The sequence below is a fragment of the Cervus canadensis genome, chromosome 6, assembly GCF_019320065.1.
Source record: "Cervus canadensis isolate Bull #8, Minnesota chromosome 6, ASM1932006v1, whole genome shotgun sequence".
Lineage (NCBI taxonomy): Eukaryota > Metazoa > Chordata > Mammalia > Artiodactyla > Cervidae > Cervus > Cervus canadensis.
The window spans coordinates 78,583,650-78,609,338 of NC_057391.1; the positions used below are offsets into that span (position 1 = coordinate 78,583,650).

The 25,689-nt window shown below is 46.0% G+C and overlaps 1 protein-coding gene across 15 annotated transcripts in view; it reads left to right on the plus strand.

The window, feature by feature from the left end:
• RGS6 (regulator of G protein signaling 6) overlaps positions 1–25,689 on the plus strand; it is a 589,904-nt gene that overhangs the window by 471,262 nt on the left and 92,953 nt on the right. For all 15 annotated transcript variants that reach the window (XR_006270116.1, XM_043472448.1, XM_043472452.1 and 12 more), the window contains exons 4-6: positions 16,282–16,332; positions 20,017–20,123; positions 21,426–21,477. Coding sequence is in view for 14 of the 15 variants with exons in the window: in XM_043472448.1 (XP_043328383.1) it covers positions 16,282–16,332; positions 20,017–20,123; positions 21,426–21,477 (210 nt within the window). In the remaining variant the exon portion in view is untranslated. The remainder of the gene's footprint in view (positions 1–16,281; positions 16,333–20,016; positions 20,124–21,425; positions 21,478–25,689) is intronic.

A 25,689-nucleotide genomic window follows, 5' to 3' on the forward strand; every position in this document is an offset into this window, starting at 1 on the left:
CATTCTTTTCTTTAGCTTTGTACCTGCCAGTTCACCACACATAGCTTGCTTGACTGCAAAAGAGGTGTTTACAAGGTAGAGGGTGTTTGCAAGGTGTTTACAAGGTTGAGTCAGATATGATAAAGTGGTTTTCTGTAATGCAAATACTTTATCACACTCTGCCTGTTTTCTGTGTTAACCTGTCCTAATTGCCTCTGAACAGATCATAGGTTGAAACTGGAAATTAATTCCTTCTCCCAGGCAGCTTGGAAACTAGCCACTCTCTTTCTTATAGTTTGGTATAAGATAGTCCAGGAAGCCAAGCAAAGCCAAACTATAAAAGTCTTTGGGGACAAGAGAGCATCTTAAGTAGGATTTAGAGAAAAGGAAAGTATTAGTCGCTCAGTTGTGTCCGACTCTTTGCAACCCCATGGACTGTAACCCACCAGGCTACTCTGTCCATGGGATTCTCCAGGCAGGAATACTGGAATGGGTAGCCATCCCTTCTCTAGGGGATCTTCCCAACCCAGGGATTGAACCCAGGTCTCCTGGATTGCAGGCACATTCTTACCATCTGATAGGATTTAGAGAAAACTCACCCTTAAATGACCTGGAACTTTCAAGTTCTGGCTCTGCCTGTCTCCTTAATTATACCCTCCCCTCCTCCCCAATCCTCCTACTGAGCCATGCAAAATCACTGACTCTGAGCAATGACTGGAGTCAAAGTGGTTCAAGTCCTAACTTCACAGACCATGTGACCTCAGCAAGTACCTACCTGCTCTCTGCCTCACTATCTTCATCTGTAAAATGGGATAATGACAGTAACTGCTTCATCAGGTTGCTGTGCATATAAATGAGTTAATATCTGTGAAGTGCTTAGAACCATGCCTGGCATATAGTAAACAGTATATGAATGTTGATTTCAAGCTATAGTGGCTTACTGTCTGACTACCAAGAGAAATTTTAGAGATCAAAGGTCTTACTGATAACTGTGAAAGTTACTTCTCTCAAATTCAAAGCCCTGCTTTAGACTACGGCCTTCACAGCCAGGCTCAGACATACCTGGTTAGTAACTTTCAACTTTACAGAGAATGTTCTGCCTAAAGAATTATCTTTTAAAGCTATTTATGCTGCCTTCTAAGGTATGTTTCCTCCATGTGGATTCAATTCTGTTTTGAGAAGAATACTTTTCTGTTCTGCTAAATGTAGAGACCCTTGTATTTGCGTAACAGTCCTGCCTGGCAGTCTGCTACTCCTGACCCCAACATCTATTTTTCCTTTCTGATTCAGTAGTATGGTCCCTTTTTTGGCTGAGCATCCTGTAACTCAGAATAAAACTATTTCCCAGGTTGTCAGATCACTGAATTCTGGTGTCTGAATCATGTGTGTATTCATTTCCCATCACAGTTACAACAAATAGAAATTTGGTGGCTTAAAACAACACAGTGGAAATGTATTACAGTGCTGGAGGTCAGGAATCTGAAGTGGGTCTTACAGGAGTAAAGTTATTAGCAGAACTATGTTCCTTCTGAAACTCTAGGGGAGAATCTGTGTCCGTGCCCTTTCCAGCTTCTAGAGGTGTTGCCTGCATTCCTTGGCTCATGGTAACTTCCTCTATTTTCTTTCTCTTTTTTTTCCATTTATTTTTATTAGTTGGAGGCTAATTACTTTACAGTATTGTATTGGTTTTTGCCATACATTGACATGAATCAGCCATGGATTTACATGTGTTCCCCATCCCGATCCCCCCTCCCACATCCCTCCCCATCCCATCCCTCTGGGTCTTCCCAGTGCACCAGCCCTGAACACTTGTCTCACTTCCTCTATTTTCAACGCCAGCAGCTAACAAGCAGTCTCTTCACCCCACCCCCTCTCTTCCTCCACCCTTCCCCAAGCACTCCTTTGAATACACACTCATGTGCGATCCCACCCACACCTCTGCTTCTGGCATCGCATCGCCTTCTCTCCCTGATATTCTTATCTCTCTCTTATAAAGAGCCTTATGACTACATTGGTCCCGCTCGGATAATCTAGGATAATTTCTCCATCCTGATGGCCTCAATTTCAACCGCAAAGTCCTTTTTGCCGTGTAAGGTAGATATTCACAGTTCTGGAGACAAGGACATGGACATCTTTGGGGAACCATTATTCTGTGTATCACAATGTGTGAACAGAAAAAGGGGCTCCCAGGAAATGTGCTTAATGGGAGGGGTCTCACCTGGGAAAGGCACTTTTTAGCTTTTCTGCTTTTCCTTCTACCCCCTGCTTGATGCTGAGATGTGATGTCTGGTACTTCAGCAGACATTCTGAAGCATAAGTTGACCTTGGCGGTGAAAACCAAGCACTTGGAGGGTGGAAGAGAAATGTTAAAGTGCGGATTCCTGAGGATCCTATGGAACTACCTCCGGACTTCTTTTAACGAATATACTTCTATCTTGTTTAAGCCACTATTATTTTGCTTGTTTGTTTTCTGGAATGTAGAGCTGAGCATAGTCCCAATTCCTCAAAATTATACACGACTCTCTCCTTAATGAATTCCAAGTCTGGGTCTCTCAATCTACTACCCTCCCAATAGCATGGATATGACCATTGCTGAGAAAATATTTTAATAAAACAGACTGTTTTTTATCATGTTATTTGATCAGACACCAGACTTTAGTTCAGTCTGTATGCTGAGCCATACAACCTCAATAGTTGCCAATGAAGTAACTGACAAGGGATTAATCTCCAAAATAAACAAATAGCTCAAGCAGCTCAATATTTAAAAAAAAAAAAATGACACAATAAAAAAAATAGGGGGATACACATTATCCCCCTAAATACACATTCTTCCAAAGAAGACATACAGATGGTCAACAAACATGAAAAGATGCTCAACATCATGAACTGTTAGAGAAATGCAAATCAAAACTATAGTGAGGCATCACCTCACACCAGTCAGAATGGCCATCATCAAAAAAATCTACAAACAATAAATGCTGGAAAGGGTGTGGAGAAGAAGGAAACTTCCTACACTGGTGGTGGAAATGTAAATGGTTCACTATGGAGAACAGTATACTCAAAAACAGAATACTCAAAAACTAAAAATAGAACTGCCAAATGACCCAGCGACTCCTGGGCACATACCCAAAGAAAACCATAATTCAAAAAGATAGCACTCATCCCAGTGTTCACTGCAGCACTCTTTACAATAGCCAGGACATGGAAGCAACCTAAGTATCCATCAACAGAGGGATGGATAAAGAAGTTGTGGTACATATACACAATGGGCCATTGCTCAGTCAAAAAACAAAGAATGAAATCGCGCCATTTGCAGAGATATGGATAGACCTAGAGACTGATATAGAGTGAAATAAGTCAGAAAGAGAAAACCAGACATCGTGGAATTTGGCTTATGTGTGGAATCTAGAAAAATGGTACAGATGAACTTATTTGCAGAGCAGAAGAGGAGACACAGATGTACAGAACTGAAAGATTGGAATTGATAGATACACGACTAGGTATAAAATAGATGACTGATGAGAACCACTGTCTGGCACAGGAAACTCTCCTCAGTGCTCCGTGGTGACCTAAATGGTAAGGAAATGGAAGAAGGGGGGATACATGTATACACATAACTGATTCACTTTGCATACAGCAGAGACTAAGACAATATTGTAAAGCAACCATACGCTTGTAAAAATTAATTTTAAAATGTTCCCTTTATTTTTTGTGTTTGTTTTCTATGTATTATTTGTGTACAAAGTATCATAAGCCTATCACAGTACAGTTGGGTATCTGGGATAACTTTGTTGGACTTACAAACAAACCGGACTTGTGAATGCGCTCTTGGGACAGAACTCATTTGTAAGTCAAGAACTTACTGTACAAAGTTTCTCAGTTTGAAACATTCCTAACATGTTTTCTGAACAAAAGCCAGCTTTTCTTGGTCTGGATCTGATGGAAAGGAAATGAGGCTTGTCCATTAGAAAGACAGCATCCCTCCCCAGCGTCTGTAACCCTGGGTGGGATGTGAAGCTTGATGTCACTCCCAGACTGCGTTCACCCAGCAGAACTCAGCCACGGGCCAGTTCCCCCCACAGGATGCTTTCAGGGAATTTAGCGGCAGAAAAGCCAGAAAGCAAGTTTTTAAACTTAGTTATAAATCAGAAGAGAGCACAGAAACCCTTAGCTGTCTCTTTGGCTTGGGCGCTGGGCAGAGCTACCAGGTGCTGGACGTAGTGGGGAGTGTCGATTTTTCCCTGAATCCTGACGTGAGCAGGAAAGGGAGATGGCTGGAAGGGCGGGTTCCAGGAGGAGCTCGCGGAGGTCCAGAGTTGGAGCTCATTTATCCTGCCGTCCCCCGAGGAAGAGGGTGCATCACTGGATAAGTCACATAAGACAGAAGCCCAGGCTCTCGGGGTAACAGAAGACAATTCCAGAGCGAGGAAGGGCAGGCTTGGGTCCCCAGCCAGCTCTGCCCCTGCCAGGCCCAGGGTTTGGTTCCAAAGCCCTCTCTTCTCTGACTACATGTTCTCCTCTGGTGATCTCACCCAGCCTCCCTTCTTGAGGTACATTCTACCCACCGATGACACCAAAATACAATCCCTGGCCTGCTCTGTCCCTGAAAACTCAGCCTCCTATGTCCACTGGCAGACTCAACATCGCCACCTGGATGGCTGCCGTATACATCTGTTTCAGACAAAACATGGCCAATAATGAGCCCAGGTGTCCTCCCCAACCTGCTTCCCCATCTCAGGTAGGCTAAGCTCCACCTGCATCCAGTTAGTCAAGCTAGAAACCAGAAGTCAAGCCTGACTCCTCTTGTTTTCATACTCCAAGTCCCTGCTTCCAAAACAGACCCAGGCCCCATTTTGCTCCCCTCCATCTCCTTGCTGCCAGGGAGCCCAGCCCGTGTTAGATTTCTTCTCGAAACCATGAAAACTGGCTGCTGGCTGGCCTCCTGCTTCTCCTGGCCCTCTGCAATCCCTTCTCCACGCAGCAGCCAAAGCAGCCTTTAAAAATGCACAGACCGCCCCCCTACTCCAGCCTTCCAGAGACTTCGGGGGTGCAGCCCCTCCGTCTCCCATCACACCTCCAGTTGCCTGCATCATTCTTCTGCTTGTTCCCACCTCACTGCTCTTCATTCGGGTGCATCATCTCCCTGCTCTCAGGCCTCCATATAAATGTCACCTCGCCCACCTCCCAGTCTTCACAGTACCCAGGCCCCTCATTATCACAGTTTTTTCTTACCTAAATGCCCAAAGCAGAAAAGGAGTTAGGGATGTCAGAGGGAAGACTGGGGCAGGGAAGGTGGGCAGTGTGGCTTGACTGCCACCAGCTTCCCCATGGACTTGTGCTCCTGTTTTTTGCTGACGACTTATTATCCAGGGCCCTCGCCAGCCCTCAGCAGGGTCAGGACACACAGGCCTCTGACCAGCTCCTATCACTCCTGCTACTGCTTCTGTTTCATGGTCATCAACACCCCCCACCCCCTGCCCCACACAGCCCCGCTCTCAGCTCGAGGACTCAATGCTGTCCTTCAGGGGAAAGTCAAGGAGGAGTTGTCCTTGGAGGCAAGATGGCAGCAGACCCCAGAGAAGCCCAAGGCTACACCCTTCCCTAAAAGATGACGGGGAGCAGAAAGAATGGTGGTGTCCCACACACGAGTCCCTCTGGGTTTGGGGCGCCTCGCTGAAGGCCGCTGAGCAGTGATCTGGGATGGTGACCAGCAGCAGAGGTGTGACGGATGCAGGCTGGCCCAACAGCACATCACTTCCTGAGGTCAGCTGCAGCAAGGGATCAGGGCACTGAGCCCACGCTGGCAGTGGCCATGAGGCCCAGGTTGAGGGAGGGCTTGGGGGGCAAGGCAAGCATCCTGATGCCAGGAAAGCATGAGCTCATTCCCCGACAGTTCTGACATCATCTCCCTGCAGCTCTTTAAGCCTGGTTCTTGTGTGATTCACGCGTGACTCTCACCCCACAGTGACTGGCTCAGTGCTTTGCATATACGTGACGCCCAAGGATGCTGTGACTTTTGCCCTTCGACTCTGTCCCCTTTTATAGAGACTTGCTGTTCAAGCCTGCATATAAATGCTGGCTGTCACATGGCACTGCTGTGATTGCTTTGGATGGCTTTGTTCTTGGCTCTGCATACAATACTCTCCTCCTTCATCTTTCCTGTTTCTCACTGATAGTAAGCACCTCCTTCTCTGTGAACTGTCTCCTGAAACTGGGTGTGCTGGAATTACATACTCTGTGGCCCATGAACACTCCCCACCGACACTGTAGTCTGGCCCTTGTAGCCCGCGTGTGCACTTTTTTGTTTAAGAACAGAGCCATCTTATTAATCACTGCAGGTAAAGGAATGAGAGGGGTCCAGTCGGTAGGAATAGCAATAATAATGATGATGATGATGAAGTCAGACCATGCTGACCATTTCCTCTGTGCTGAAGACACAAGGTTGAAGCTTTTACAGGAATTATCCCACGCCTCCCTCTCAGATGGTGCTTTTATCATATCCTAGAGAAACTGAAGCTTAGAAAGGGTACAGCACATCCCCAAGGTCGCAGAGTTGCTGGGAGGGGAACCCAGACTCAGACACAGGATTCGGATTCATGGCGCCCCTGGTGGTAGACGCCAGGATAAGGGCTTGGCTGTAGCTGGGATGGAGGAGAGATGCTGGGGTTCCTTGGGGTTCTGTTTTGCCTCAGGAACTGCAAATTGAACCGGGAGTAGATCTTCTACTGATGGAGAAGGTCCCAGACCAGTTTTTAAAAGGATGGACTCATTCATCTGAATGAAACAGAGAAGCTCGAAAGACGGAAGAGCCAGCTCTGAACTGTCTAGTCTAGCTAGGCCTGCAACACAGGCTGGGGGAGGAGCCGGGAGCAAGGCTTGATTCCACCCAAGGCTCACTGCCCAGGAGATGAGCTCCAGGCCAGACTCCACTCCAGGCAGATGGAGCTGTGCATCAGCTGTAAGCAGAAAGGAACCAGAACTGCCCATGGGCTGGGGTGCCCACCTCCATTTAAATACTCATAACACAGTCTGGGGTAGAGTCTGTGATGGACCCATTTTGCAAGTGGGTAAACTGGGTGTCAAGGTGGTTGAATAACTCATCCAAGGTGATCAGCTAGAAGGGGCAGAGTCAGGATATGAACCCAGGTCTGTCTGATAACAGAAACCAACAGTGTTCCCGGAAGCCAGAGCCCCAGGGCCCCAGAGTTAAAATGAGTGCAACACGAATTCAGCTTTGCCCAGGCACCTGTGTGCTCAGACTGGTCAGCTCACACTCCCTGCTAAGCACACCTTGCCCTTCCCAAGGTGTTGGCAGGCATCCAGCAGCACTTTGCAGAGGTAAGCCTCAGATCAGTGCTGTGGAAGCATGTCAGCATTATTCCCAAACAGTGCAGTTAGAGGGATCAGATTCCAGGTAAAGTGATTGCATCCTGCATACCTGGGCGTCACAAAGACTGCCTCTCCTGCTCCTTTCTAGAAAGCCTCAGTCTCTCAGATTAATTTCAATATTCTCCGACCACGTGTCAGGGTCAAAGGCACACAGATGAGGTGACCAGTAGACAGCACCGGCCCTGACTCCGTCCAGCTCTGGGACCCCTCCAGCCGCCCTGGAGAGGAGCCGCAGCCCTCAGAACGTTTGTCACAGTTCTCTCCAATGCGGCTAGTGGATACCCGGCATTAGCTCACTTCTCCCCTAGAGCTGCAAATCTGCTTGTCTGGTTTTCATTTCTGCCTTCGGATGGGGCGAAAGGCTGGCCTGGGAGGCAGCCACCCTCAGAGAGCAGGGGCTACCCCCAACAGAGGCCGAGATCCTCCGTCTCCCTGTGCGAAGTGCATCCGTGTAGCATAGCCAGCCTCCCCTTTAATAAGCTGATCGTTGAGCTAAATCCTGGGTGTGCACCTCCTCGCCCTGGACGCTTTTGATTGACAAAACTAATCTCTCCTCCACCCCCACGTCTGCCGCCGCCCGCATCCTCTTGCAAATCATGTACTCGGCGGGTGACAATTAGATAGAAGACTTGGGATTCGGACGCGGAGGGTTATGAGGTTATGAATCAATGGTGGGGGCCCCGGGTGAGATAACAAACCAGGGGGGAGCCCGGCTCAGACACCTCACCACAACCCTCAGAGCTTCCCAGTTGATTTATGAGTTGGTAATAACCTCGCCCGGTCTCCTGCCCCCTATTATTTTTCATAATGCATGGGAAGCAAGCGGGGAGCGCGGTCTGAGCGCGGGGGGAGGGGGCAAGCAGGAGAAGGCCCACCAGGGGCTTCCCCGTGGCTGGCTGTCTTTCCCACTGTGGGTCGCTGTGGGGCGCAGTTGCCACGTGCCCATGGAGGTGGGCAGGCCTATGTGCCTGGCCTGGAAAGAAGACCGACCCCAGGGAGGTAGGCCCGGCCCGCCCTGGTTTAGGGCTGAATGAGGCAGTGATGCTTGGGTATCGCTGGTTCAAAAATCATCGGTCTGTGTGTCTGGATTTAATTGCTCCAAACTGTTCAAGTCAGACGGACACAAAAGCCTCCTGTTAAAAAGCGAGAATCAGCGCCGATTCGAAGCCGGTCGCAGGCAGTTTGAACTCCGCAGCCAGAGACCCAGGGGGGCCAGCGCGGAGACAGGAGAGAGGAGGGAGGAGGGGGTCTTTCGAACTGAGAGGAGCGTTGAAGACCACCTTTCCTTCTACTGGTTGTCCTCTTTAAGTGTCAGCCAGGGTTGAATGAGGAGAAGGGGGCAGTTCAGATTACTGCCTAATGTTTTGGGGTTTTTTTAATTGAAGGATAGTTGATTTACAATGTTGTGTTAATTTCAGGTATATAGCAAAGTGATTCAGTTATACATATATGTATATGAATAGGTATCTATGCTCTTCTTTGGTCCTTTTCCGACTCATCGGAAAAGACCTTGATTCTGGGAAAGATTGAGGGCAGAAGAAGAGGGTAACAGAGGATGAAATGGTTGGGTGGCATCACAGACTCAATGGATGTGAGTTTGAGCAAACCTGGGAGATAGTGAAGGAAAGGGAAGCCTGGTGTGCTGCAGTCCATGGGGTCACAAAGAGTGGGACAGGATTTAAAGACTGAACAACAATTGTAGTTTATTCCAAGATACTGAATATAGTTCCCTGTGCTAGGCAGCCAATGTTGGTTGTTTATCAATTTACCTAATGTTTTTTAAGGTGTTTGTTGAGACTTCTTTTTACAGGGAGAAAGGTGGTTTTTTAAAGTAAGTGTCAATGGATGAAAAACCTTGAACTTTCCTCTAAAGCAGTAGTTGCAAAATGCCCAATACCACAACTGGTGCTGGCCTGTGATGAAGTTTTCATGTGTCACAAAAAACTGACAAAAAAAATTTTTTTTAATGTAATGAATATGTGCAATATGAATGGCTATGTATTATACGATGCCCATTTGAATGTAACTGTTGATCAATAAGCATTAATTAAACCCCAGCTTCATGACCGGTCTTGGCTTGGTGCCAGAGATGAAAAAATATGAGTCCTGCTCATTCAGAATGATTGTTATGGGTTGAATTGTGTCACCCCCAAAATGTATATGTCGTGGTCCTAACCTCTAAGCCCTTAGACTGTGACCTGATTTGGACACAAGGTTGTTGATGTGTAATTAGTTAAGGTGAACTAGTTTAGGTGGGTCCTCATCCACTCTGTCCTTAGAATGAGGAGAAAGTGGACACAGGGACACGCATGCAGGAAGGCGCTTGTGAAAATGGAGGCAGAGGTGGGGGTGATGCTTGCACAAGACAAACACACCAAAGACTGCCTGCAAACCTCCAGGAGGGGGGGGAGAGATGGAAACAGCTTCTACCCACAGCCCTCAGATGAACCAGCTCTGTCCACATCTGCATCCTGGACTTCCCATCTCCAGAACTGGGAGGCGATACATTTCTGTGCTTGAAGCTGCTCCGTTTGTGGTGCTTTGTTAGGGGGTCCCAGGAAGCGGATACTGGGGGAAGCAGTCACTGATCAAATCATCACATCGTGGATGTCTAGTTCCAAACTGAGATGAGTGCTCCTAGAGAAGCTCCTCCCTGACCCAGAAAATGTCCTCTGAGGAGCAAGGCTACAAAAGCTGCCGGAAGGGGTCCCCACCCCCTGGCTCCATGAGGCCCTGCCAGCCTCGTAAAGCTTGCCTGCTGCAACTCCCCTTCTGTCCATCAAGAAAACCCTTCCTAAAAAGCACCAGAAGACCTTTGAGATTCTCTGAGGCCTGAAATGAAAAAGCAGGCAGATAACAAGCAGTTCAAGTTGTTGCTGCTTCTCTGAGCCATGCCGATGACTTGGTGAGACACTTGGCTCCAATGTGAATATAAAACTCAGACTGCCTCCGTAGCTCGCATGTGTTATGCTTATTACATTCCAGGCACTGTGCCGGCATTGCACATGCAGCATCTCCTTTAACCCCAGAGCCTAAGCATCAGGTCCTTTTTATTATTGTCCTCATTTTCATATGAGAAAAAATGAGGGCACAGAGCAGGTAGGTGACCTAATAAGAAATTTCAGCAAAACCATGGGTCAGGCTTTTGGTGAGGGTTTCTCTTGTTTTATCCTGGAAGCATGCAGAATTTTCCCCAGTTAACCCATGAGTATGGAGATTGGAGTGGGTGGTGGTTAAGGCACCTGCCCAGGGTCATACAGTTTGGAAATGATGTACCATGAGTGGAACTCAAGTCTGCCCGACTTTATAAGCAATGTACTTTATTGCTTCATATGCTTGAGAAGCAAGTGTGTAACTGTTAAATGTGTCACCATTTTCCTTGGAAAAATCAAACCCATTGATCAAACAGTACCTCTCAAAAATGCCACTAGACTTTATCATGCTAGTTCTTTTACCTGTATTTCCTTCTCTCTTACTGCCAGCTATTCACTGTGTCCACCCAGCAAAGCCCAGTTAAATGTTTCCTCTTAAGCTTTCTTGATAGCTAACTGTTATATTTTATTGTTTTTTAACTAAGTCATAAAAGAATGGTCTAAAACTGTAAAAACTTCTCAACTTATAGAGTGTCCTTCAATTCATCTGCAAAATGGAGACAATAATCTGTTTACATCATGAAATTACTATGGCACTGGTGGTAAAAGAACCCGCCTGCCAATGCAGGAGACATAAGAGAGACAGATTTGATCCCTGGGTCAAGAAGATCCCCTGGAGGAGGGCATGGCAACCCACTCCAGTATTCTTGCCTGGAGAATCCCATGGAGAGAGGAGCCTGGTGGGCTTACAGTCCAAAGAGTCGCAGAGAGTTGGACACAACTAAAGCAACTTAGCGTGCATGCAGTATTATAGTAGAATCATTCGAAAACTTCAAATAGAGAAATTACTCAATAAATTATTAGCTTAATAGCTAAAGCAGTAATTATTATTATGACTAAACTAGTATGTCTGCTTCAGGAAGGCAGTTGAGTACAGAAGATAACTTTTCCAGTTGTTCTGTGTACTACTTGGAAAGTTATTCAGAGCTAAGAGGGGCAGAACAGTGTAGTGGAAATAATATTAGACATGAGATATTCTGGATCCCAAACTGGGCTGCTTTAGGTACTAGCATGTGACCTGGGGCCTCTCTGGGTCTAATCTTTAAAATGGATGTGAGTTACTATATTTTACATATTGTCAAGATGACATATGACAACAGGGTTAAGTGTCTAGTGCTGGCCTGGTACACAGTGGGCACTGGGGATTGTCATCCTTCTGGGTTGATGCTGGCCTGCACTTGGCACCTGCATTCATGTTGAGATGGCATAGAGCTGCATTCTTCACTCAAAGGAGCAGCTGAGACCTTGGCAGTTTCATGAAACTCCAACGGAGGGTGGAGTCATATCCCTGCCTAAGGTGTACCATCTTATCCTTGGTTGGGCTCCAGAAAAAATAGTTTACTCAAATGAAAGTGTCTTTCCCCAGTGGGCAGGACTGATGAGTACGTTGTTAATTGCTTCAGTTACCAGAACCATGATATATAAACTACCAAGTTGCAGGGAACTTGAAATTTGCAGATGACTGGAACCAGTCTTTTGTCAAGTTTGCATAGTCTAATTTGGGTGCAGATTGATACAAAACTTTGGGGGAAATGAAAGAAGTGTATCATAGTAGGATCTGCCTGGTTTCTGACTTATTTCAAAAGAAGTTCCAGGTATCCCTCATTCTTTCAGGGAGCTTAAAACACCTGAAGCCGAGCCCAGAATAGAATGCTTTTATAACAAGGGTCTCCCCCATGCCAGAAAGAGAGCTCTCTAAAGTCTTGGAAGGTCTTACTAGCTTACTCAAATCCAGTTTATACTGATCTAGACTTAATATGACTTGGGAGGAGGTCACTGAGTCTCACTCTACCCAAGTAAGTAAGTAAACTTACTTACTTACTTACAGGGAGTAGGGGGTCACCCTTAGTCCAGCCCCGTTAGAGTCTGCAGAAGGCTGCTCTGAGACTCAGGCCCAGCCAGATGGCCAGGGAGCCACTGATCAGAGGCCCATGACAAGCCTCCTGCTCCCTACTCCTCAGGAAGTAGACAGATTTGCAAGTCTTGTCTTCATTCCTCTGCCCTTTCCTCCTGTGTATGCTTGGTTGCTCAGTCATGTCCCACTCTTTGCGACCCCATGGACTATAGCCTGCCAGGCTCCTCTGCCCATGAGATCTTCCAGGCAGGAATACTGGAGTGGGTTGCCATTTCCCCCTCCGGGGGATCTTCGTGACCCAGGGATTGAACCTGCGTCTCCTGCATCTCCTGCATTGGCAGGTGGATCTTTACCAGTGAGCCACCTGGGAAGTCTGGGAGAGCAGCAAAAGTGCCGGGCCTGGGGCAGCAGGAGGCTGTGTGCCGGGCCTGGGGCAGCAGGAGGCTGTGCTCCAGACCCACTCCACTTGGGACTGCAGCTTGACAAAGATAAGAAAGAGAATCCAGTGGTAGTAACAAAAGGCAACCATCAATTCTGGATAGAATAGAAAAATAATCTGCTTTGATTTCTTACTAGAATAAGAAGGGAAGAATGACTGGGAGAAGGGGAAAAGAAGGAAGAAAGGGAAGAGAAAAAAGAAGAATAAAAATGCTTTCCCCTGATAATGATTTGGACTATTTTCGCCTGATTCTACAGCGTAATAATTGTAGCCATCTTAAAGGACATAATATTATGACAGGTTTTCCTTTCTTGTTCCCGAAGCTGAATCTGCCACAAGGCTGAGGCTGGCCCTTCCTGGATTAGCCTGGTGAAGCAATAACCCATGCCCACGAGAATGAGACTGTCCACAGCCCCGGGCATCTCTGTGTGTGCTCAGATCTACCAAGCAGGGCCCACGCGTGTTGAGGATGGCAGTGGGGTGTGTGTTGCTGCAGACTGAGGGTGGTGGCCTAGACAGCCAGGGGCAGCAGCTCGGCCCCAAGGGGGCCTGAGGATGGTCACCCGGCTCCCCGAATGAAAGAGTGATGGTCATGGTGGCTGCACCAGCGACAAGAAACCCAGGTCTGTGGTCCCCGCAGTGCCAGGGGAGAAGGCCGGGGGCTTTTGTGACTTTGCTTTCTTTACCAAAATTGTGCTTACATGTGATTCTTGAGCTCTGTGAATGCAAACCGGAGCCTGGTGGACAAATTAGGCCGGGCATGAGTGCAGAAAGGCAAAGGAGGGCAGAAAACCAGACAATGGTGCCGAAGGCCCGGGTGGGGTGGGGGGTGGGGGAAGCGGATATGATAGCAAGGAAGGAGTTTCAATGTGAATGAATACTAATTAGTGACATGGATATTAATGATGACAGTAATTAACAGGGGAAAGGAAGGGCTGTCATTGTCCCAGGGTGAGTAATCAATCTTGGCAGGTGATAAATAATGGTTCAGCAAGCTCAGCAGAAAGATAATCCTCCCGCCCGGGGGAGAGCTGTTGCTGATGCTGGAAACCTTGCCGTTTCTAGGCAACCCACAAAAAAAAAAGACTATTTTTCTTTTGAGGGAAAAACAGGTTAGAGTCTCCCCCCACCCCACCCTCAACTTGGGATTACAGTTCTTATTTGATTTCTGCTTTGTTCTTCATTTCCGAGGACAAATGTTGAACTTGTATAATTTGGAGGAAGTGGACACACAGACATATATACTCACCCTTTCTCTCAAAGAACATGAATGAATGGGAATGTTTTCGATCCAAAGTTTAGCTCATAGATGCCATCCAGGAGCAAGAGTGGGGCAACACTTAGAAGTCCTGCTTTTGAGGTTAAAATGTGGTGGACTTGCAGTGCTGTGTCAGTGGAGGCCGATCCTGGGTGGGTAGGGTAGTACACAAAGAACCAGACAGTCTACTCTGCAAGATTCCTTCTCCTTCCAGAGAGCAACAAAATGTCTAGCACTCAGGCCTGTATTGATCTCACTTCTTACCCCCAGTCAAATTTCTGAGCAACTTTCCTTTTGGAAAAAGGGAACTATTTGTTCAACCCCCTCTGCTGGTTCTTGGGTGTTTCAGCTGGGACTCAATCCGAGGAGAGCTGATGGCAGGCCCTCTCGCCCACCGCACAATTCAGACCAGTGACAAGACTCAGGTCTCTGGAAACACTGCCCCTTTCAGACTGTTTTCCATCTAAAACTCCATCCTGAGGTAATAATGTACAGACCTTTGAAGATCTGCACTGGTTTAAAGTGAGATATGGGAATGACAATAGTAGATTGTCTGGAAGTTCAGAACCTCCCAGAAAATTGGACTCCTCTGCCCCCACATGAGGGCTTCCCTTGTGTCTCAGAAGGTTAAGAATCTGCCTGCAATGCCTGAGACCCAGGTTTGATCCCGGGGTCAGGAAGATCCCCTGGAGAAGGAAATGGCAACCCACCCCAATATTCTTGCCTGGAGAATTCCATGGACAGAGGAGCCTGGTGGACTACCGTCCATGGGGTCACAAAGAGTAGGACACGACTGAGTGACTGCACTTTCACTTTCACCCCCACGTGAACTGCGCTTGCCTGAGAACACTGGTCCTAGGTGCCACATTTAAGGGGAGACAAACAAAAGCAAATATATTCAGAGAATTTTGACCACAACGGTGAGAAACCCCAGATCATATCATGAGAAGAAACAGCTGAGGAATCCAGGCATGTTTCACCTAGAGCAGGGGAAACTCTAGGATAGCATTGCTAATACACTGAGTGTACTGTCCATATAATTGAAGGACTGTCTCACAGAGTGAGAGGTCTGAGTTCTTCTCTCTATCATCAGAGGGCAAAACTAAGACCGAAGACAGGAATTCAGAGAACGGCCAATTTCAGTTCAGAGAAATTGAAGATGATTTAACTGAGACAGGCTTGCCAGGAAGGAATTTGTGAGTTTCCAGGCGCTCGGGTTTATTTTGTTTGTTTGTTTGTTTTTTTAATGGAAATTAGAACACATCTTATCCGGGGTATTGTGGATGATGCTTGGCTAGGGTTGGAGTAGATAAATTTTAAAAGTCTCTTCTGATTCCTAAGATTTACATTAGTTAAGGTAATACTAAATACTAAAACAGATAACCCTCAAATTCCTGGGGTTCAATATCACAAGTTTATTTTTCAATCAAGTCAGAGCCCCAGATGGGCATCAATCTTCATGTCTGTTCCAGATCCCAGGCTCCTTCCACATTGTGGCTCTGCCCTCTCTCCCTTCATTCAGCAGATGGGGATGAAAGGGTGTGGGATGTGGAGGGACAGGCAGGAGTTTTTATGGTCCGAGTCTGGAAATGGCATGCGGCATTTCCACCCACATTCTCTTGTCAGAACTCAATCCACACCCAACTGCAGGAAGGTCTGGAAGTGTAATCTAGTTATTGCCCAGGGGATGGAGGACAAAGGTTTGGATGAACACATAGAAGTTTCTCCCACAGACACAGGGGCTTATTCATTCAGGATAAGCCCAGGCCAGAAAAGAGTAGAGGTTTATTTTTTTCAGGAATCTGTGTGGTCGTCTGTGTTGGGCAAGCCTTTTCAGTTGGGGATAAGGAGCTAAAAGAAGTCTCCTCCCTCAGGAAATGTTCTGGGGACCAGGAGTGATAAAACGTCTTCTAGTCTGTCATCAAAATATGTATTCCCAGGTAGTCCCCTCCCAAAGCTCCCTAGAAATGTGGACACAAGATCATCCTGAATCATCAGACATGGATTTTTTGAGGAAAAGAATGAGATTGTGACTGTGGAAGCATACTAATGGATGAAAAGAGTTGGCTAGGATGGAAAAGTATCAATATTATGTAGCTCTCCAGGTGTGTGCTAATTGGACCTAGGAATCTCTCGGGTAACCATGTTTCCTCTGGCACAGAGCTAAACATCCATGAGGTCTTCAATTGAAATTGCTTTACTGTTACAGGTACGGACATTGTACAGTGGCTTATGAAGAACCTTTCCATCGAGGACCCAGGTACTTGACCCTCAACCCTGACTTGACCCGCATGATATTAATGAACAAGCCATACCCAAGTTCCAAACCAGTTTCTCCTACCCTCCTGAGAACTGGGCTTATACAAGTGAATTCCAAGATGTGGAATCACTCCCTTTGCAAACAAAATTAATTTATTTCCTCCACTGAGTTTCTGTCTTTAAATTTAAATTACCCTTGGAGGAAATGAGCAACCATTTAGAATGCCAAAGAGCCCGGTACAATAACATGGACTCTGGTTAGCCACAGCAATTAAAGATAAGTTGTAGCACTGTCACGGAACAGCCTTCTATAGCCAGCTCTTAAAATTAGATTGCCTGATCCACAATTAAGAGGTTTAATTATTTGCTAAGACTCCTTCTGTTCTCTGCTTCTGCAAGAAGTGAAGGAGTGATTTTTTTTCAACTTTAATTGTGCAATGCAATTAGGAAAACCTCACCAGAAAAACAACAGCAAACCCTGGCCAATAAAGCAGTTTTCAGAACTGTGCTCCCATCAGCAAATAAGCAATAACATTTATTTTTACAGCATAATTAGAAAATGGAGGTGGTGGGGGTTCCAGGAAAAAAAATAAAAATTCTAGGTAAGTAAACTTTTCTGAAGTTATTATACACTCCCCATCTTAACTAAGTATTCTTGATGCCTGAAAGTCATATTTACAAACATCCAGTAATGTATTCTGATGTTCTTGGGGATTAGATCTATTTGCCTCAAATTAAATGGCCTTCAATTGCTCTGCTTTTTAAAGATTTTTTTTCAAGTGCCCATTCTGACCCTCAGCTGTGATTCCTTGCTGGGGTCACTATGACAGCTCAAGCCTTTCTGTATGTTAATCTGGTGCTCTTAATATTAAAAGACTATTTTTTAGTAATTTTTATTTAGTTAGTTTTCGGGCGGTGGAGAGTTGTGCTCAGTCTTTGTTGCTAAGAGGGCTTTTTTTCTCTAGGTGTGGTGTGCAGGCTTCTCACTGTGGCAGCTTCTCTTGGTGCAGCTCCCAGGCTCTAGAGCACAGGCTCCATAGTTGTGGCTTATAGGCTTAGTTGCTGCTTGTCACTCAGGATCTTCCTGGGCCAAGAGTCAAACTCATGTGTCATGCAATGACAGGCAGACTCTTTGCCAGTGAGCCACAAGGGAAGCCCTTAACAGACCATTGACTATGGAAGTGGAAGTGTTAGTCACTCAGTTGTGTCCAACTCTTTGCGACCCCATGAACTGTAGCCCGTCAGGCTCCTCTGTCCATGGAATTCTCCAGGCATTAATCCTGGAGTGGGTTGCCATTTCCTTCTCCAGGGGATCTTCCTGACCCAGGGATCAAACCCAGGTCTCCTGCATTGCAGGCAGATTCTTTACCATTTGAGCCACCAGGGAAGCCCAATTTATAATTTACACGAAATTCAATTAAACATAGTTACCAGAAATCTGAGTGCCAGAAAAGTAGGTCATGAACAGAAGTGACATTAGCCTTTGTCTCCATCATGACTAGTGACCACTGTCATGTTGAGTGGAAATTCTTAATTCCAGTCAAGTTCTTAAACCACAGGAGAAAACTATAAATGCTAATCCTTTTAAGGGAAAAAGCCATATTGACTACCCTAAGTGTTTGCCTTATGCAGCCTGGACTTCTGATTATCTGCTTCTGAAAACTGGACTGCGTAAGTCTCTACAAGTTTAGTTACATGATGTAGAGTCACCCTTCTTCATGGTGGGTTTTCTTCTCTTTCAAGAGTACTATTGTCTTTGCCCTTCTGGAATAATCATCATATTCCTGACAGGTGTTTTATCATTATCTGCAGTGGTAGTAGTAGCAGCAGCAATAGTATATTCTGAGAGCCTTGAACCAATTGGTGGTAGAATACGCTGCAGGAATCCTCTGACCCTGATATGTGACGCTTCTGTGAAAGGTCCTGAATGATATGGCTCTTATCTCTCATGGTCTATTATACTTTGATGCCCTTGGGAGGACATCAAGGTCTGGAATCCATCTGGGCTTCTGAGAAGTAGTTGAGCAGGAGTTAAGGACAATTCACCAGCAGAAACGAGGCCAACTAAGACCCTGGGAAATCAGGTAGCCAAAGTCCACCCTCCTTCCCTTCTTCCTTCCCTTCTGGAGCATCTCTAAGCACAAGCCTTTTGAAGAATGAAGTGAGACTTCTAGCTCCAGATTGGTGACATGAAAGTCCCCTTCTTACTGGGTTTTCTTCTTCCTTCTCTGAAGAAAGAGCAGGTGATGACATTTCCCTTTTGTGCTGGACTCATGGTTCTTGAAGCATATAGATTTCAGAACCAAACTGGCCATCACTAAGCAAGTAAAATACAATTCCATTTGTTCCAGTTCTACCAGTGACAAGTGTATACACTCCTTCCAAAGAAGAATAGCAGATTCTCAATATGTAAAATGACTGGATCATATACAACCTCTTGAAAGTTGTAGCACTGTCACTGAACAGCCTTCTAGAGCCAGCTATTATAATTACATAGCCTGAACCACAGTGAAGAGGCTTAATTACTTGCTAAAACTCCCAAAAAGTTTGCAAATAAAGCCAATACAAGTCACTTTAAAAGCTTCAGGACTTAGGAAATTAATAACTCCTAGAGACTCCCTGAGTATGTCAATAATTTCTACAGCCAAAAATTAATTTTTATTGGTAAGAATACTTTTATACTTGTGAAAGATTATCATGTGGGCTTCCCAGGTGGCGCTAGTGGTTAAGAATCCACCTGCCAATGCAGAAGACATAAGAGATGCAGGTTCAATCCCTGGGTTGGGAAGATCCCCTGGAGGAGGGCATGGCAACCCACTCCAGCATTCTTGCCTGGAGAATCCTATGGACAGAGGAGCCTGACAGGCTACAGTCCATAGGGTCGCAAAGAGTTGGACATGCCTGAAGCGACTTAGCATGCACATATCATGTCTGATAGAACCATCTAAATTTCTTTTTTCTTAGCTCTGCTCAGAGTAAATATAAATTCTTAACTATTTATGTGAATCTACTTATGGCTGGTTCTAAAGCAACAAAACAACAAGTTGTGGCAAAAACATCAATGTTTGTATTAGGTTGGCCTCCCTATGCTACTGCCCAATGTGCTGCCTTCTCTTCCTCTAATTCCTCTTTATCCATAAGAGAACAGTAATACCCTCCTCATTGCTGGTGGGATTCTCATGTCAGGCAACGCAATGTGAGTCTGAAGACTCTGTGGGCTGCATACTTATTGCTGGTGATGATTAAAAAAAAGAAAGAAACTAAAAATGTGAATGAGGGTTGCCAGCACTTACTGAGCACTTACCATGTACCAGACACTGCTAAGGACTTTACATGAAGCATCTCACTTATTTACAGACTTCCACGCCAGAGCCTATGATCCAAACTGGAACATAGACTTTTTTCTGGAAGTCTTGGGGAATTAAACAATATAAGACGCTCAGACCTGGGATCTAGAGGCATCTCAGACACGTGTGACCTTCCCAACCACTGATATCTCCACCCAGCCCAGTGCAGTCATTTCAGAAATTATCAACCAATCATGCTGTGATCTGAGGGTGATGACAGTTGACTTCCAGTTGCCTTTCTGCTCCCCCTTACCCCATCCCACTTACACTTCATCTAAGTAGCCCTGCATTCTGACAGTTTTGCAATAACTTCTCTTTCTTCTGCCCTGTCCCTGCAGTTGAAGCAATACACTTGGGAAGCCTTATAGCTGCCCAGGGCTACGTCTTCCCCATCTCGGACCATGTTCTTACCATGAAGGATGATGGCACCTTTTATCGTTTCCAGGTAGGCCTGCAGCCTCTCCTTTTCTTCTCATCATCTGACCCCAGATTAGAACTACCTAAAAAACTGATGGTATTTAAGGAAGCCACTCCTACCTCCCACCAGCTCTGGGAAAGCAAACTTGTCTGTGCTATGGTTTGTCCCACCCACCTAATAGTAAAACACCCTCATGGAGAACTTAGCATTCATTGGTTGCTTTACACATATCTCATTTATTCTGAAGAACAAACTTTGGTGGAGTAAATATCACCCATTTTATAGTTGCAAAACTGAGGTACCTGGAGAATTAATGGGTCATTTAGTCAATCCAGGGGACAGCCTTGATTGGAACCTAGATCAGCCAGATAGCAAAGTCCTTAATCCTTTTGCTATATCATGTTACCTTCTTTGTGTGCAATTTCTATTCACTACCTAGTAACACTTCCCAAACATTTTCCTCTCCTTTTCTCAGATCCTGTCCTATAGTGAATTTGAGCAGAGCATAAGGGGTTGTATCAAGGTCTAAACCAAAAGGCTTGGGAACAGAGTTCTTCAGACAGGGTCAAAGAATGTCTGAGTTTGCTCAGCTGCCATAAGAAAATATCAATACCACAGAGAGGGTGGCTTAAACAGCAGAAATGTATTTCTCATCGCTCTTGAGGCTGGAACTCTAAGATTAAGTCTCAAGTGGGGTTCAGTTTGTGAGATAAGCCTTCATCCTGACTTTCAGATGGTCAGTTCTCACTGTGTCCTAATGTGGTAGAGAGAGAGAGAGGGGTTCATAGTGACAGAGGTTTTTAGCTCTCTGGTGTTTCCTCTTATAGGGACACTAATCCTGTGTGATCAGGGCCCCACCCATGTGATCTCATTTAACCTTAATCACTTCCTTACTCCACCTACAGTCACACTGGGGTGGGGAGCAGGTAGGTTAGGGCTTCATCATAGAAATTCAAGAGGGCACCATTCAGTCCATAGCAAAGCAATAAAGGAACTTGGAGCTTGTGCCCCAGTAAACGGTACTTGTCTGACTCCTGCATTAGACTTCTCACATTTCAGGATATGAAGTTTTTGCTCTGTAAACTAAGTTTCTCATTTTTGCATTTATTTGGCTGACCTGAGATTTTATTTCTCAACACCCAGATTAAAAAGTTGACTGTTTCACTAAGAACAGAAAATAGTCAGGGTGCGGTGTCAACACAAAGGACATGCAGGCAGAGCCTGTCAGGGAGGGATCCTCCCCGGGTCAGAGGAGGGCTGCCCATGGGCCCCCGGCAGGGGAGGGCATGAGCTGGCATCCTCAGTCCTGACGCCTGTGCTCTTTTGCAGGCCCCATACTTCTGGCCTTCAAATTGCTGGGAACCTGAAAACACGGACTATGGTGAGCCCTGAAGCCCTGGCCCACACTTACCGGGAATGCAGAAGACAATCGTTTCTGTGTGGGTGACTGTGGTGCATGGGGAGGAGGGGCTTTGCCCTGCTTAGCACTTTCTCATATTGTTGACAGGTGCTGTTCCACATACTGGGAAAAGGCAGGGCCCACTGAAAGATGCAGCCGTTGGAAGGGGATGTGGGAGGGGAAGAAGTTTTACCAGATCTGGCCAATGTGCTCATTCTGTGGGGCCATGGAGAACTGGGCCAGTGGCCATTGACCTGGGACAGGGTTTCAGGCAGGGCTGGATCAAGGGGGCACATCCCCCTGGCCATTTCCTTTCTCACAGACTTGTTAAGACTTTTTAATAATTTATTGGTGTTTTTGATGACTGGAAGTTAGAGGGGAAGAGTAACAGGCCATGGAGGGGTCTACCTAAGAAAACAGAGTGGGTGAAGCTGGGCACTGGGCAAGCAGGGAATTATCTCCGTCCAAGCAGGGATTTATTAGATTCTTGCCCTGTATTCTCCATGAAGACTGTTTAATATATCTATGTGTCAGTCTTCTAAAGTTATATTATCACTGTACTTCAGATACAGCTGAGGCCCAGAGAGCCCACTTCCTCACATCTAACACATTGTACTCTGATTGGATGCCCAGTCAATTGTCAGCTCCATGCGGGCAGGGCTGGTCCACCTCATTCACTTTTATTATCCAGTGCATAGTGCATGCCTAAGCCATAGTGGGCACTCAGTAAATATTTGCTGATGGTTCTGGTTCTTTGACTGTGTGGATCACAACAAACTGTGGAAAATTCTTCAAGAGATGGGAATACTGAACCACCTTACCTGTCTCCTGAGAAACCTGTATGCCAGTCAAGAAGCAACAGTTAGAACCAGACATGAAACAACAGACTGGTTCAAAATTGGGAAAGGAGTACATCAAGGCTGTGCATTGTCACCCTTCTTATTTAATGCAGAGTACAGGGCTTCCCTGGTAGCTCAGTTGGTAAAGAAACTGCCTTCAGTGAAGGAGACCTAGGTTCAATCCCTGGATCAGGAAGATCCCCTGGAGAAGGAAATGGTAACCCACTCCAGTATTCTTGCCTGGAAAATCCCATGGACAGAGGAGCCTGGTGGGTTACATATAGTCCATGGGGTCACAAAAGTCGGACATGACTTAGTGACTAAACCACCACCATGAGAAATGCCAGGCTGGATGAAGCACAAGCTGGAATCAAGATTGCTGGGAAAAATATTAATAGCCTCAGATATGCAGATGACACCACCCTAATGGCAGAAAGCTATGAGAAACTAAAGAGCCTCTTGAGGAGTGTGAAAGAGGAAAGTGAAAAAGCTGGCTTAAAACTCAACATTCACAGAAAGAAGATTATGGCATTTGGTCCCATTACTTCCTGGCAGATAGATGGGGAAACAATGGAAACAGTGACAGACTTTATTTTCTTGGGCTCCAAAATCACTGCAGATGGTGACTGCAGCCACAAAATTAGAAGGTGCTTGCTCCTTGGAAGGAAAGCTATGACAAACCTAAACAGTGTATTAAAAAGCAGAGACATCACTTTGCTGACAAAGGTCTGTCTAGTCAAAGCTCTGGTTTTTCCAGTAGTCATGTATGGATGTGAGAGTTGGATCATAAAGAAGGCTGAGCACCAAAGAAATGATGCTTTCAAATTGAGGTGTTGGAGAAGACTCTGGAGCATCCCTTGGACTGCAAAGAGATCAAAGCAGTCAATCCTAAAGGAAATCAACCCTGAATGTTAATTAGGAAGAACTGATGCTGAAGCTGAAGCTCCAATACTTTTCCCCCCTGATGTGAAGAGCGGACTCGTTGGAAAAGACCCTGATGCTGGGAAAGGTTGATGGCCAGAGGAGAAGGGGGTGACAGAGGATGAGATGGTTGGATGACATCATCAACTCAATGGACACGAGTCTGAGCAAACTCCAAAAGATAGGGAAGGATAGGGAAGCCTGGCGTGCTGCAGTCCATGGGGTTGCAAAGAGTTGAACATGACTGAGCGGCTGAACAACAACAGCTGGTTCTTTATCAAAGGTGTTTAACAGACACTCAGTAGACGCAGCAGAATTTGAACGCAGATGCTCCTTTCATGGTCTGCCCCTCCACACAGCACCCTCATCACTGACTCAGCTGCGGGGGCAGCCCACAGCTGCTCTCCCTGGGACTGGGGCACACAATGAGACCTGTAACTTCTTCATGGATTCTTTGCAGGGTGGTTTTCATGGGAAGGTAGAGCCAGCTGCAGCTGGGTGGTACTCCAGGGAGCCTGTCCTGAGACCTTGTGATAAGCTGCATGCTCTGGATCACACTTGTGAGGGAGAGGAAACCAGCAACTGGAAATAGTCCTGCGGATAGAATTCTGGAGAGCCTCTGCCCTACAAGGCTGCACGGGTTCTGTTTCCAAGTCTGGAGCATGGCCCTGATGCAGGGGGCAGGGCCCCGTGACTGTCTCATCAGCTATCTGTAGGCATCACCACCGGTCCCTCTGGAACTGTGCTGTGCCCTAAATGATGTGATAAGTGGGTCCAGCCAGCTTTCCAGCTTGAAACGGGAGCAGCATTTGGCTGCTCATAAAATAAGTGCTTCTGGGGCTGAAATACTGCTCACAAAAGCCCAACTTGGAATTTGAATAATTGGAGCTCAGTTCCATGCAGCAGCCGTGTACCCTTGTGAATGTGAAAACCAATATTTTTCCAGGCAATGGAGAGGGTTGGGAGGATGGTGGGACCAGAAAACCTGGGCCCAAGTAAAATTCAAATATTTGCCTGAATATAAACCTGCAACCATCAGCCGTCTTACCCTACATACAGCAGGGCACCATTTCCCTTTCTCTACAGATTTTTGTAATTTTAGCTGTGCAGTAAGAACAGGGATAAATATAACAATTTATATCAGACTCTCACTGAAGCAAAATTATTTTGAATTCCTATACCTCCATTTTGGGAAATCAAATGGAGAAGTTAAAGTTCAGGATACAAAATACTCATTACCTTTTCCTGGTTTATCAGAAAATCAGTATTTACCGAGAGAGAAGTCAGCACAAAGGGCCCATTGTCAACTGGCTCCACTAGCTGTGTGATCTTGGCAATTTACTTAACCTCTCTGTGCCTCTGAAATCTCATTTTAAAAGCAGAATAGTAATGGTACTTCTTGTGTTGTTGGTTAGGATTAAATTCTTTTGTTAATTAGAAATGTGTGCAAGTTTTGCTGTATGGCATGTGGTAAGGAGTCAATACAAACCATAGTGGGGGTTGGTATTAGTACTCCCAGGATGATGTTTGATATTATTTGCTCTGTAGTAGCCCTCTTGCCAGAAAGTTTGTGCCACTGGAGCTAAGAATTCCCAATAGATGTGGCTTGGATTGATGAAGAACCAGAAACTTCCCTTCTTTCCACATGTACTCTGTGTCAATTGCTCTGTCACAGATTTGAGTGAGTGACAGGCTTGCCCTCCAAGCATCCTAGGCTGAGAGAGAGACCATGATGGGGGCAAGAAGAGGATGCTGAGGAATTTGATCCAACTACTCAAAGATTTTATGTTGCTGAAGCATGATTACAAAGGTGGAATAACTGGGGATGGACAAGTTTATGAAAAGGCCCACGTAGTCAAGGAGGGACATTTAGAATAGGTTCAGCAGCTTCCCAGAACCACTCTGGGTCTCCAAAAATGGGGAATAATCTGAAAAATGCCCTCATTTATGAAAGGAGGCTAATAACAGAACTCACCTCATAGGTTATTATGAGGGTTAAGTAAGTGGATATTTGAAAAGTCCCTAGACCACCACCTGACATTCAACAAGCTCCATATAGGTGGTAGCTGCTGGTGTGGTGATATCCCTAGGACCTAAAATACTGCTTGGCACATAAGTGAACGTGTTAGTCGCTCAGTCGTGTCAGACTCTTTGCGACCCTATGGACTGCAGCCTGCCAGGCTCGGTCCATGGACTTCTTCAGGCAAGAATACTGGAGTGGGTTGCCATTTCTTTCTCCAGGGGATCTTTCCAACCCAGGGATCAAACCTGTGTTTCCTGCATTGCAGGCGGATTCTTTACTGTCTGAGCTCCCAGAGAAGAGGCACTCAATTAATTGGAGTATAATTGCTTTACGATATTGTGTTAGTTTCTACTGTACAGTGACGTGAATCAGCTATGTGTATCCCATGCATCCGTTCCCTCCTGGGCGTCC